This window comes from Thermobia domestica, chromosome 1, assembly GCF_964235325.1.
Source record: "Thermobia domestica chromosome 1, izTheDome1.hap1.1, whole genome shotgun sequence".
In the NCBI taxonomy this organism is placed as follows: Eukaryota; Metazoa; Arthropoda; class Insecta; order Zygentoma; family Lepismatidae; genus Thermobia; species Thermobia domestica.
Window position 1 is genome coordinate 307636337 of NC_137454.1, and position 14163 is coordinate 307650499.

A 14163-nucleotide genomic window follows, 5' to 3' on the forward strand; every position below is an offset into this window, starting at 1 on the left:
AATTAACAGGAGTCTTGAAGAAGCTGTTTACATCTTTCTGTATAAGGGTTTCTCCTCTTCATTTATAGTTGGAAGCAATGTAGTTATTTTACATTCGAATGCTGGCTGGCTATATTTTATCTCTAACTAGAATCAAAATAAACGAACATGTGAGATATGAAGGATTTGGAATCAGCGGTCTCACACCTATTCAAGCATTTAAATACTTCAAACCACAATATTAAGAAACTTTTTCATAGATAAAGGAAACATAGGGAGTTATTTTACGTCAGGACAAATATATTCAGTTTTTAAATCTTGACAAGGGAAACTTAGATAAACAATGTGATTCTATCAAAATAATCTATTAGAAAGGATCGCAATAATGTACATATTCGTGGAGATTTTCCCGACTAAATCACACACTGTTTCGAAAAGTAAATAAATAAAATAAATAAGTAAAAAACTTTATTACTTCAAATTGAATATGTATGATTTAAAAGAGAAATGCATAATCGTTAATTCATTTTTGAAGAACAATATCGAAAAAGTTCTACTTTCATAATTCCGATGTGAGGACCCATGCTGATGTGAAGATGTTTAGGTTGGCACGGCTTTGTCACGAACTGCACTAAAGCTTGCTGGTTATCAAATGTCGAGCGTACTGCCTTCTAGTTCGTTCTTGACATGACATCCATTTGTAACAGTCGTCACTGTGGTCTCGGAAGTAGTCCAGCTCTCGGTGCCTTGCTTCGAACTGGGAACTGACGGGCACTCCGAAATAATGGCAGCAGTTTTCCACACAGCGGTTTGTCCGGGTGAAGGAGTTGAATGTGTGATGTCCACTAACTACCAGAATAAAGTGTTATCCCCTCTTGTGTTCTTTATCTTCTGGCTGAAGCTTATTACAGAATGGCCGACGAATGCATTCCTCCTCTCCAGTTACGTAACGTCTTAACAAAAATTTGATTTTGTATCTCCAATGAAGAGTAAAGCATAGTAACAGTTTGGAAAGTTCGGACAGAATCATGAAGACAGAGTCGAATATCGCACTCAGCGTCGAAGACACAAGATGCAATTCGTGCGCTTGAAATCTGAACGACCGTGATGTGTCTGAATACGTCATTTATATAGTGGATTCTGCCGTCGTTTTCTTAAGGCCATGAGAATTTTTACTTATGGCATTCATGCTGTATTGGGAGTATAGGAAAGACAAAAACACTTACTTTTTCTATTCTATATTCAATCAACTGGCCTCTTTGCAATTCTAAATAAGTTTCCGTTGAATTATCATTTTTATTTTCTTTACAATGAAGTTTTTTTTTTTTTCATTTCGACGATAATCTTGTTACCACAAAAAAAAAAAAAAAAAAAATGAAATATATGAATGCAATATGCAATCTCTGACTGTGATGTAAACATAGTGGCATTATGGTGTTCCAAAAAAATGTGTATTTTTTAAAACTGTGGTTTGGTTAATTTTTAGATTGACTAATTTAATTGATGCAGTTACTTTTTCTACTTAAAGTACCGTCATCCGAAAAAAAAAGAAAAATCTAACCCACATTTTCATTAATAACTCAGTTTTCTTCATATAATATTGCTTTTTTTGTGCATTCCTTAAGAAAACAATGTAGTAATGAATAATTATTTATGATTTTGAAGAAAAAATAAAGCAAAATAAGAAAATTATAAGCAAAAAAACCTTTATTCTTATGAAACCTTAGTCTATCAAATAATTACGAGAAGAATATTCCGAGGGAAATTTGAGGGAAAATGACTCGATCCAATGCACAGGGATTAGGAACACTCACTAACATGTCAAGTTATTGAACAGAAATATGAACTGAACAGAAAACTACGTATTTATGCGATCAGCATATAATTCACACATCATGTATAGTTCCAGTATCACAATCAGTCAATATCTTCAGTTGAAATTGCTGAAATAGACATAGAATGACTATTTAAAACTTTAAGTGTGAACCTGCGATTGGAGCGATCTATTAGCAATATTACACATAGTCTTCCGTAAGTTGCCTCGGTGGTTAAGTGGGTTTAGTAACGCTGTAGGTAGAGCGTTAATAAAAAGAGCGTCCGGAGTCGACTCCCACTACCGGCTTTTATTATAAGACATTATTTTACAAAAACATTATACAGATAATTTCTCTAAGTTTGCAAGGTTAGTTACAGGTAGTCTTTGATCATAAGGTCGTCGACAGGATCTCTACGGAGCTCCGTAGCAGGCTAAGCAGAGTGGAATTAGGGACCCAATGCTCCGTGGCAAGCAGAGGGATGGTTGGGTGACCACAGAGCCCCGTAGCAGGCTACGCCAGGAGAAAGGATTGACCAAGAGTCCCGTAGCAGACTAGAGGCCTGGGGTTAGGTTACTCCTAATGTTCCGTGGCAAACAGTAGGAGGAACACCAGAAAACTGGTACCTATTTGCTGTCGTCTACCAAATTTATAGGGGTCCTCGGACGGCGGTGGCGCTGCTGCTCCGTATGAGGAGCCAGTAGTCCATCGTCTGCAGGTGATAGTGGATCCATCTGGTGTGTAGAGTCCTCTTGCTAAACTATGTGGTGATGTTTAAACCGTGTGGTGGTGTGAAGATGTGTAAACATTAGCATGAAGAGTTGTTTATACGCAACACCACGTGGGACTTTACACTCCCCTGGCTTGTTTAAAAAATAAGTCGAAAGGTTATTTTTCTTCTTGTGGGGGTTGGCAACACAAAGGGGTCACACACTAAGAAAATCACTAAAAGCACTAAGAACACTGAAAAAAAATTCACATTTCGGAGCACTATTAAGGCAGTGGAAGAAAGCTCTAAACAGTTATTCCCTAAACACAGGCAGGATCGGTGCATATTACATGTCACCTCATTCTCCTCGAGGTAGGGCTGCTTTAAGCTTTGGCGTTAATATACATATGATAGCTCACTTATAGTGAGGGGTGTTGAAGTCTGTGAAATCGTATGCTCACTAGTTGTAGGGATGCTATTGAATGTGTCCATTGGAATTGGTGGAGACGAGGTCTTTTGGATGTTTTTGGTATCGAGCGAAGACGGCAATATAGTATGTATAGGTAAGAGTTGCGAATCCAAAAAAGGTTGTGATTATCACAGAAATATAAAGATGCTTTATATTGAAAAGTTCGTGATACGAACGGCGTGATTTCTTGGTCACCCTGTATAAGGTATAAAGTTTCTAAAGTATTTGCACTAAACATATATATTTAAATAAAATAATCCAATTTTTAAATGCCAATTGATGATAATGATGGTCCTGAATTCCTCGTCATCCTGTATAAAATAACAGCGATCATAATTTTTGGAATATCCTGTATAATGTTTCTGTTGCATAATATCGGTGACAATATGTAGTTCATAATGAAAAAAGAAAAAAAATATCGAGGAAATGAAGAATTATAGGTTACTTGTCCTTGTATAGATCATTTGCCTTTTAAATACGGAAGTGCAATCTCAGCATTCTCTCGTTCAGTATAGAGTAATGAATCAGCGTCAGAACGTCAATATTTTTTCTTAAAAAATATTGTAATATTTGCAAGGTAAGTTTGTAATAAAAGAATAAAAAAAAAACTTACCTTGTAAATTTGGAGTGACTTGCAAACGGTAAACAACAAATGGAAGAGCTAATTCCTTGCAGAGTTCCTTTTTTGAAAACCCTCCGACGAAAACTGTAAAACTGACTCCAATCAGGGTACTTCGTAATGTAAATAATTCCTTTTATCAGCAACTTAATAAGTCATCATAAAGATCATTAATTTTCATGGGTTACCTAGGGTCCCCCACTATAACCAAAAATAAGTACAAAATTTTAGGTGGCGTGAAAGTATATAGGGGAAGACCTTAGGTCCCCCAACACTTATAACAAATAAACCAAGAGCTTCGTAGGAATGGCCATAGCATTAACATATGCATATTTCGAAAATATTAACATAGCTAAAGGAACAACGCTCAAAGAAAATAATACACAAAATGATTTAAAAAAAAAACAATAATCTGGGGGACCTTAGGTACTCTACTTGGCCGTGTGAGGGTTAACGTCCCTAAACATTAAAGCTAGATGAGAAGTGGGTTTACATTTTAAAGAGGATTCCAAATCTTTCGTAATGTTCAAAGCTGGGAGCGAGCACGGAATCAAGTATGTCACAGACACGAACTTCAAGATAATCTTACTAAATATTTTTAATTTGACTTCTCATTAGTACCAGAACAGTTGTTGAATGTTTCATAGCGTTATACGAAGTTCCATGAACATTGAAGCGAAATAAGTAAAATAATGAAATCGACAGTTTAAACTGCACACTATTGCAAGGCTGGTGTGGTAAATACATCATTACGTAAACTCTATTTCGAATACAACCATTATTATACACTTCGTTTTCATATACTTGTTCTTATAGCAACTAGATCGATTTCCTAATTAAATTCAATTTATAGATCACATTTTCTATATGATTGTTGAAATCGCTTTATAAAAATCCAGATTATGAATTACATTAACTTTTTAAAGTAAAAATACAAGCATATATATTTTCTCTCTCACTCACACATACACGTATTCTCTCTCGCTCTCAGCATATACACGTGTATATTGCAGTAGGTACCAGAAACATGAAAAATTTTGTTTTTGGACGTGTGCTTTAAGGTTTGTATTCAAATCAGGGATTTGAAAAGTAGAAGGACGCATGACGTCACGCCGTCCCCCGTACGTGGGGAAACGTTTTTTGGGGGGGGAGTGCGGTAACCGTCCCCCCGCGTTCACTCTCACTTTTATCACTGGTTCTTGTTATAACAATGGCAACGTTCCTCATTTTAACGTCTTCGTATATAAATAATGGAAATGATGAATAAATGTGACTGAGCTTTGAAACATGACAGTTCATCTGACTTCGTTTTTCCGAGCACTTCAAAATAGAACTTTATATTTAAAAAAAAATGTTTCCCTATATTGAAAAAAAAACCGCAATCAGACTCGAATTGCCGCCCTTTGATTCTAGAACTTCAACAACACTACTAAACCTGCTTGACCACCGAGGCAGCTTACTGAAAACTATGTTGTAATATTGCTAATAGATCACTCCAATCTCAGGCTCATACTTGAAGTTCTAAATAGTCATTTTGTGTATTTCAGTAATTCCAACTGAAGATAATGATTGATTTTGCATATTGGAACTATGCATGATGTGTGAATTGTATGCTGATCGCATAAATACGTAGTTTTCTGTTCAGCTCATGTTTCCGTTCAATAACTTGACATGTTAGTGAGTGTTCCTAATATCTGTGCACTGAATCGAGTCATTTTCCCTCAAATTTTCCCCGGAATATTCTTCTCGTAATTATTTGATAGAGTAAGGTTTCATAAGAATAGTTTTTTTTTTTTTTTTTTTTAGTTTACAGGGCTTATAGCGAGTCACTTTTTTTTTTAAAAAAAAACTAAAAGTTATTCTTTCTTCAAGTTGGTCACTAAAAGTTACTTCTTTTCAAATTTGTCACAGAAAGTTACTTCTTTCTGAAGTAAAGTGACTTTTTCGTGTAATTTATGTTTTGCATTGGAAGTTTTCTAAGAAAAATATAAAAATAAATGGAGAAAGGCAGAAACTTGTTACTCATTACCCTTCTAAAAGCTTCAGTACTTGCTGCCACATGTGAAACAGTCAGCTTTATTCTCACTTCAGCTTTTATTCTTTCTAAAATGCAGTGGATGGTTGGTGGATGCTTAAGCTCTCAAGGTGAGGTTGAGAACCCTTCTGTGTTTACTCTTCCTTCTATCATAATAGTCTTTTAGTTTTCTCTCGTAATAGTTAATGCGTCGCTCAGCGTTGTGTGTGTTTGTGTGGTTCATCATGTTCATCTTGTGTTATGCTTCTTTTAAGTTCTTCTTAAAAGTAGGTGATGAATTTGAATATTTCATGGCTTTGAGAACTCTCAATGCTAAGTTAAATATTATGTCCAGGATGAAGAAATTCGGAAATAGGCCAGAACTGGTTCCACTTACACAGAAGCTTCTTACATCTGCTAAGTCTGCTTACCGCAACTACAAAGCATATTTAGAAAACCTAAGAAAGGAGGAAACTCAAAAAGAAGTAAAGAAGAAAAGATGAAACAAAACAATAAACAAAGAGAGAGGTGATGGAGAAATTGACAAAGGAAAAAAGGGTCATGATGAGATTTTGGTCACTTTTTCGTGTGCTTTTGGTCACTTTTCAACTATTTACAAGAGACCAGACCACTATGAGCCCTGTGCTTATAATTTTCTTATTTAGTTTTATTTTTCTCCAAAATTATAAATAATTATTCATTACTACACTGCTTTGTTAATGCAAGCACAATAAAGCAATAATATATAAAGGAATCTGAGTCATTAATGAAAATGTGGAAGTTACAGTATGTGCGAACTTTCTTTTTCGGATAACTGTACGTTAAAAGTGGGGTAAAAAAAAAAAAAAAAAAAAAAAAAAGCCGGCCGGCTTCCGGATTTAAAAGAACTATGGTGTGTCAAACTGTAACTGTACAGGGGGATTGCAGACAAGTATCGTTATACGCCAAGAGGTAAATAAGTTGTTCAAGACTTCTGTTAGTTCTCGTTGCAAGTCTAGTGGCCAGCACGCACATTTTTTGATTCACGGCGTTCTGGGTTTGATTCCTGGTGAAAGAACATATTGCATTGTCCTATAGGTACCGGGGTGGAAATAGGATTACTTTGTGTTTTATCCGCCACCTTTTATTACAAAAGAATAAGTACACTAATAAAAATTCTCGAAGTTCAATAGGATTACTTTGTGTTTTATCCGCCACCTTTCATTACAAAAGAATAAGTACACTAATAAAAATTCTCGAAGTTCAAATAGTTGATAAAAAAAAAGGGGGGCGTCCGAAGACGCAGCTGAGTCTAATTCCTTCGTTTTCAGCCTGTGTAGTTCGGTGTTATTTAGGATGCTCCACAGCACAGCTCTATACAGCCGAACACACGAACACAGCGGGTCGATTTAAGGAATACTCCATGGCCCAGTGCAGCCGAACAGTGTGTGGTTTGATGTTTAACGAGCACTCCATGACCCAGTGCAGCCGAACAGAGTATGTGAGTTGACGTTTAACAAGCATTCCACGGCCCAAACCGAACAGAGTAAAGGTTAAGGAAGTACTTCATGGTCTGGAGCAGAACAACAGGTTGTTTGCAGTCAATCTCTGGTTTAGACAGACACCGAGGTGCTGGCTGTTCCTTTTAAGACGAATCTGCGGGTGCCTTTCGGCATTGGCTCTAGTGTAGATGACGTCGTCTTTCTTTGGTGACATGTTACACCATATGAAATGAGTCTGGTGTGTTCACATACAGCACGTGGCTGATAGGCGTCTCATTACTGGGTACATTACAACAGTGAACTCGTTACTGTGATTCGAATTTCACCTTAAGCTGTAGGTACACGTCTCATATAAAAGGGAGCTAAACTTCAAGAAACAAGCAGGCAGGATTTCTGTTTTATTTATAAGTGCGGTCTAATTAGTGATGGGCAAAAAACCGGGGAAATATATTTGATTTTTTTTTTCCGTTGGGTTTAAACCCAGGTTTTCTCCCATTTCGGGAAAATGAGGGTTTTTTCGTATAACGACGAGAAAAAAATCTTTTTTATATTACTTAGTTTTTACTTATTAGTATATCTCTCTTGGCAATGATAATCCAAGCAAATGAACACATTTCGCATTCTTAAAAACTGACAACATTATAGTAATAAATAATATTCGTGATACTTTAATAATAGACAGGTAGACTACTGTAGACTATTGCTAACTATCGAACGACCATGGGTCTGTCGAAGAGCGTCAGATTCGTATTCGGAGACAATCCTCATTGGTGTTCTTCTTCACGTGCTCACGAAAAGCTGTTTTGTAATCTAAACTCTGTTCACATGTACAATACATGGCAATCTTCGAATGTTCATGCCTGGTTCTCGTCTGGCAAAACACACAGATAGTCTGTTTTCAATTACTATAAGGATGTACAGTCCGCAACAAGAAACCTGCAACATGAGCATGTAAGTTTATTGTGAAACTACCCCTATCAGCACAAGGAAACAACATAACGTCTAAGTGCCACGAATCACGTCAGGAGAAACCTCTGCGTCCTCCCCTGCACACTTATTTTGAAGCAAAAGACTTCGTCGTTTCACAATAAACTTACATGCTCATGTTGCAGGTTTTTTGCTGCGGACTGTACAATAAACTCCCTGCATTTATTAAAACAAGACTCGAGGTTTCGGTAAGACTCGTAAGAAGTATCTTACCGAGCAGTGTTTCTGTTCTGTTTGCGATTTCTTTGATTAATTATGGCCTTTGCCTACAGCAAGTTTTTTTCTTTTTTCTTTTTCTTCTTTTTTTTAATGATTATATTCTCAAATTACTAATTTTGAGCACATGTGTGTTAAAACGTTTCTGAAAGTTTAGTTATCGTAACATTTGTAAATCTTTCTTGTATTGACATACCCGATAATAATTATATATTTATGTATATGTATGCAACACTACAAGACGAAATAAATAAATGCGTTCTTACACTCGCTATTAGAATATATTATTAAGAAATTCAACAGCACCTAAATTAGTATGTAGTTGGCAAAAGAAAGCAATGAGGTGCACAAAAGAAATATCAAATTATAACTTTCGTCGGGATGCCTGTGTAAAATATAAAAATATGATAGTTCCAGCAATCTATGTGAACTGCATTATGTATAAAAAGGTCTTATCACTTATCCGCTTCTAAAACCAATCATAAATACGATACAAGAAAGAGAAATAGTAGCCTGTGGACGTGCTACGTGCTCGAATCCGACTACGTATCATGCAAAACAACTTAAGCCGAATGATTTTTGTGTGAAATAAGAGAATAAAAAGAATGCTAATAACAATATATTGTTTCTAAAGTATGTAATTGTTTATTGATTGACGAAGTCTATTCTAACATAAAGTTGCTTAATAACTAATATATAATAATTAGGAAGGCTGGTTGCGGACTTCGACCACAAATAATACTAATTTCGGGTTAGGTTGGAAAGATAGTGATTGGCCGCCCCACACTGTTTAACTTCTCTTTAGATCAATTAAAATTACATTAATTTCACAAAAAATAGCAAAAGAATCTAAATACTTTGTTATTATAAATACATTATACGTACATATCATATATTTTTTTAAAATTAGAAGAATAAATCTCAGCTGGACTTTCGATTATGGAAATTAAGTTAGGTAGATTAGCTTGGTTTTGGTTAAAGGTGTATAGCTAGTGGAAAGCCGATTATGATGTAAAGTTTTGCAAGGGTCAAGAAAACGGGTCTACTACACGTATAAAACGGTAAGAATTCTATATCTTTCTTATGTACGAAGAGCAAAGTATCACTAAATCACATTTATCACATCATATGTGAGTGTGTTCTATCATTCTTAAGCAAAGCATCCCAACTTTAACCTGACAACAGTAATATGTAAGTAAAGCGGACTTTTTTCTTTCCTTCTTTCTTTTTTCTTTCTTTCTTTTTTTTTTTTTTTAACACATCCTTAAACTTTGATTCCGAAAACTTTGTCTTATGGACAAAATATGCGTTTACAGTTTCTCCTTCACCCATGCTAACCTTAAAATAACGAATCTCATGCTGTCTTGATTTCACAATAAAGTATGGTTGGAGATTGTAAATGTTCTTGCGAGTTGTTTCCTTCCTCTGGATCTAATTAAATTAAGTGCGGTGACGCAGTTCCACGTTGACAATGCACTAAAAGCTACAAATTGGTATAAATTTGGCGGCCTAATATTTGTATCTCTCCCTTGATTTTGAATAGGCCCACTAAATATAAAGGTAACCAAGAAAGTTCTGCCGCTTTTTGTGGAGGTCTGGGTTCAATTGGCCCTCACACCGTAAGTTGAGTGCGAATGATGGTAAGGCGAAGGTCAGTTGTTGGTATGGGTATATCCAACGTATTACCTGGTTGTGGCAGTTCAGTTACACCGTGAATTTGCGTAAGGACAGAGTCAACATGGGACCTCCACAGAGCGTCATTAGGGCGTGTGTACTGAACGAGTTCAAACTGGGGTCAAACGCCACTGCAACGGAGCGGAAGATATGCCAGGCCTTTGGTGAGGGTGTTGTGATTACTCGGACAGTGCAACTGTGGTGTAACAAGTTTAAGGACGGTGACGAAACACTCGAAGACGCACTACATGCTGGAAGACCAACACATGTCCAAAATGGAGATCTTCAGGCAGTGGCCAGATATGTGAGGAATTGGGACTACAATTCAGTGTGAATGGAGAAACCATTCGGGTGGAGAAACCTCACCTTCATCAACTTGGGAAGCACTACAAGTTGGGTCGATGGGTCCCACATGATTTGACTCCGGGCCAGAAGGCAACGTGAGCAGACACCTATGTTTCTTTGCTGTCTTGTCTAAGGAAGGAGCCATTTTTGGACAAGGTGTTGGAATGTGATGAGAAGTAGGTCCTGTACGAAGCTCTACGGCGTCGTCATGATTGGTTAGCATCCCATGAACTGGTTCCAAAACAGTCGAAACCAGCACTGCACCAGAAGAAGGTCCTCCTGTATGTTTGGACTGCTCGCGGCATCGTGCATCGGGAACTGCTGCCAGCTGGTCAGAGCATCAATGCGACTGTGTACTGTCAGGAGTTGAGCCATATTCAGGAAAAATTCGAAACTGTGGAGCCAACACTTCTGAATCGCAAAGGGGTCCTCCTGTTACAGGACAACGCTAAACCCAACGTGGCTAGGATGACCTCGGACACCATTGTACGGTTTGAATGGCAAACACTATTGCATTCGCCATACTACCCGAATATTGCACCGTCCGATTATCACCTGTTCCATTCCTTGGATATTCACCTTAAAGGACGCCAGTTCAAATCCCTAGTAGAGGTGCAAAATGCAGTTGACATTTTCTTCGCTTCACGGTCACGAAGTTCGATGGCGATGGAATCCGTGGCCTTCCAGGACGTTGACAAAAGGTCGTCGATGCTGATGGGGGACTATTTTTGATTTTCCAGGTATGTCTTAGGTGACATATCGATGTTCGAAGGTGGTGGGGAAAAAACGAGAGAATTTTCTTGGTTATCTTTATAGAGATGTGTACTTCCGGCTTGGTTCGGAAAGGTCAATACAATGTGAACGAAATGTTCCCTAGAACAGTGCTTCTGAACCTAATTCCTATCACGACCCCAATTGATCACATCCTTTTACCAGCGACTCCCTTATAATTTCTGGATTGTAATAAGCTTATGTGGGATTTTTAATATACCTATTGCACGATGTCCATCTATTTCTATAATAGTAGAATCCTTTTCTTGTATATAGTAGATAAAATAACTTCCTAAAAGCGAATAGATTAAAACCGACAGGTCCTTAAATGGTTTTCTGTAACGAAGACGGGCACAAGGTCTGGCTGAGGAGGAGAGAAGAATATCCTGATCTGGTATCTGCTGCTTTAAAAGTAATAATTCTATTTGCTACATCTTACCTGTTTGAAAGTGTGTTTTCTTCCATGGTAAGCATTAAAACAAAGACAAGAAATCGCATATCAGTTCAAAATGACGTGATAAGGTGCGTCACGAAGATTGAACTGGACATTGCCGCACTATGAAATCACACCATTCTCAGGTATCTCATTAGCTTTCAATTTTAATTGTATTTCAATACGTAGGTTTTGTAGTATTTGTATTTTTCTGGTATTTCAATATGCAGTTCTCTACATATTGAAATACTAAATGTCAACCAAATGTTACTAATAACGTATTATATGCAACAAATGAAGTTGAAGATTTTGTTGGCATTCTAAAAATCAATCAATTCAAACCAAACGAACTTCGTTAAATGAGAAGAGATTATTAAAGTTATTGCTCTTGTATGTGGTTGCGTGTTTTAATTTAGTGTATGTGGAATTGTACCTGAAGTGTGCTTTCTCTGGTACGGGTGACTTAATTTATATGCGAGTAAATGTCGTTTGTTTGTTTGCGGTATTGTTTTACGCAAAATAATATGCACCATTAAAGATGAAGTCTACTCATTTTATTTTTTTTTTCTGTGTAGGTAATTTAATTTTGTTTGCTTAGGTATTTAACAATGCATATTTGTGGATAATTCGAACATTTTTCATGTCCCTTGCGCCTTCGAATTAAGACTCCGCTATATATATTACAGGAACAACCAAAGCCAGCTGATTCATCGAATCTTGAGTTAGCTCGACCGAAACTTCGTAGGAAAGAAAGAAAGGATGCAAAAGCAAAACAGGAGGAAAAAGAGAAAGAACTTCAGATCCCTAAGGAGATTGAAGAGGCTGTGGGTAAGAGTCAGTTTAGGTGTGTAGATGACCGAGACGATTGTCTTTAACAGCTATTTTCAAGCTGTATACCGCAAGAATGTGACAATGATAGAAACTAATGATTAATTTCTAAGTTCATAGATGTTTTTGGATATTTTAAACTTGAGAATATTACAATTGTTGCTTGTTAAATATTGCATTTAATTAAAAATAAATTAAATTTTTACTTTTTACTTGTTTTTTTGTAATACTTCGCCGTAATAACTATGAAAATATTAGTAAATGTTATTGAGGTAACGTAATTTGACTCCTGCTATAGCAATAAACTGTAACACTGTAGAGGGAGTTACGTTTTGCCTAGTGATTCGTAATTACTTCATCTGTTCACCATTATTTGTGTCTTTCTGAACACACTCACTCACTCACACTTTCTCTCTCTCTCAGGTAGCTTCAGTTGTTCTCACGATGATGGATCAGTGCCCATAGTCTTGCATCTAGACCGGAATTGAACTCGAAACCATTCGTACTATAGTGGAATGTGCTAGTCATGCCCGGAGCGAGAATTTGTAACATTCGAGTTTTTGTATCTCAATATAAAATTTAGTATCGAAAGTTTTCTGGGTACTGTAGACTGGACAGTCTTACATATTTTTGCCTTCTTTTACTGTAAGTTTTTTTTTTCCAAAGGTTAAAACAATAGTAAGATTAAGAAAGGTTACTTTGAAACGTGACCATTATCATTATATAAGTAAATAATATCAACAGCAGTAACACTACAAAACAAAAAAAATCTTGTGCGTAGGCTTCTGGTCTGTATTGCAAATGATTTATAAAATTTTGTTCATCGGGCACTTTGTCGAAAGTTTGGGCGTCTAGTTTTCAAGATTTTTAAAAATTTATTAAGAGTTTCTTTTGGTGCCAGAAGGTTTTTTTTTTTTTTTTTTTTTTTTTTTTTTTTTAAATATTTTCTTTCTTGGCATTCACTCTTTATATTATATGTATGAGTCAACAAAACAAATTTCCTGTAATTTTGTAACACATTTGATTACCTGCTGATTTTAAAGTCAGTTTTTCTAAACTTAATTCTATTATAGATCCTGAGCTACGAACCGCTACAAAAGAGTTAGCAAAGAGCATCGGAGGTGATGTTAAAGCAACTGAGGCAGAGTTGTTGCTGAAACTTAAAGAACAATCTGTTCAACCAAGTCAGGCAGAAGAAGTTCCTTCGGAGCAACTGGAAGACGAAGTTGCAGCAAGTAGACCTACCAGTGATATAAAGTAAGCCCAATTATAACAACAGAGAGATGTTAGCATTAAAAAAAGTATATGTGATACGTTAAAACAGTATTTATTCAAACTAATGATGAATGACTACATTTAATTTATTTTTTTATAATTCAGGGATGGTATCGAAAGATTAACATTTCTGCCTTTGATAAATTTCAAAAATTAAAAGTTAATTTTGTTTACACCTATTTACATGGCCATCTCTTCGTTCCTATGTGCAGTACACATATGGAACCAACGGCGTTGTGTTTCTCTGCGTGTGCTCTTTTATATTATGCATGTTAATGTATACCGTTCCATTTAACAAAATATAAGTTTGCTCCAGCTGCCCCAATTGTCGCTCTTTTTCGAACCACCCCGTACCACCATTTTACGAGCCCTTACTGCTATTATTGTTTTTCGCAAACCTTACATCGCTAGTGTTTCTAGTTTCTTCGCTATTTCAGATGGTACTTTTAGCTGCCTCACGCTATATATATATATATATATATATATATATTATATAAAATTTTCGATGGGGTGCTACCACTGACAAAAATTTTTCACGAACTTGATTAT

General features: G+C 36.3%; 1 protein-coding gene across 1 annotated transcript in view; it reads left to right on the top strand.

Moving 5' to 3' along the window:
• The window catches only part of mRpS31 (mitochondrial ribosomal protein S31), a 55267-nt gene that overhangs the window by 13287 nt on the left and 27817 nt on the right, over positions 1 to 14163 (top strand). The window contains exons 3-4 of the mRNA XM_081727304.1: positions 12198 to 12339; positions 13413 to 13596. Of these exons, the coding sequence (XP_081583430.1) occupies positions 12198 to 12339; positions 13413 to 13596 (326 nt within the window). The remainder of the gene's footprint in view (positions 1 to 12197; positions 12340 to 13412; positions 13597 to 14163) is intronic.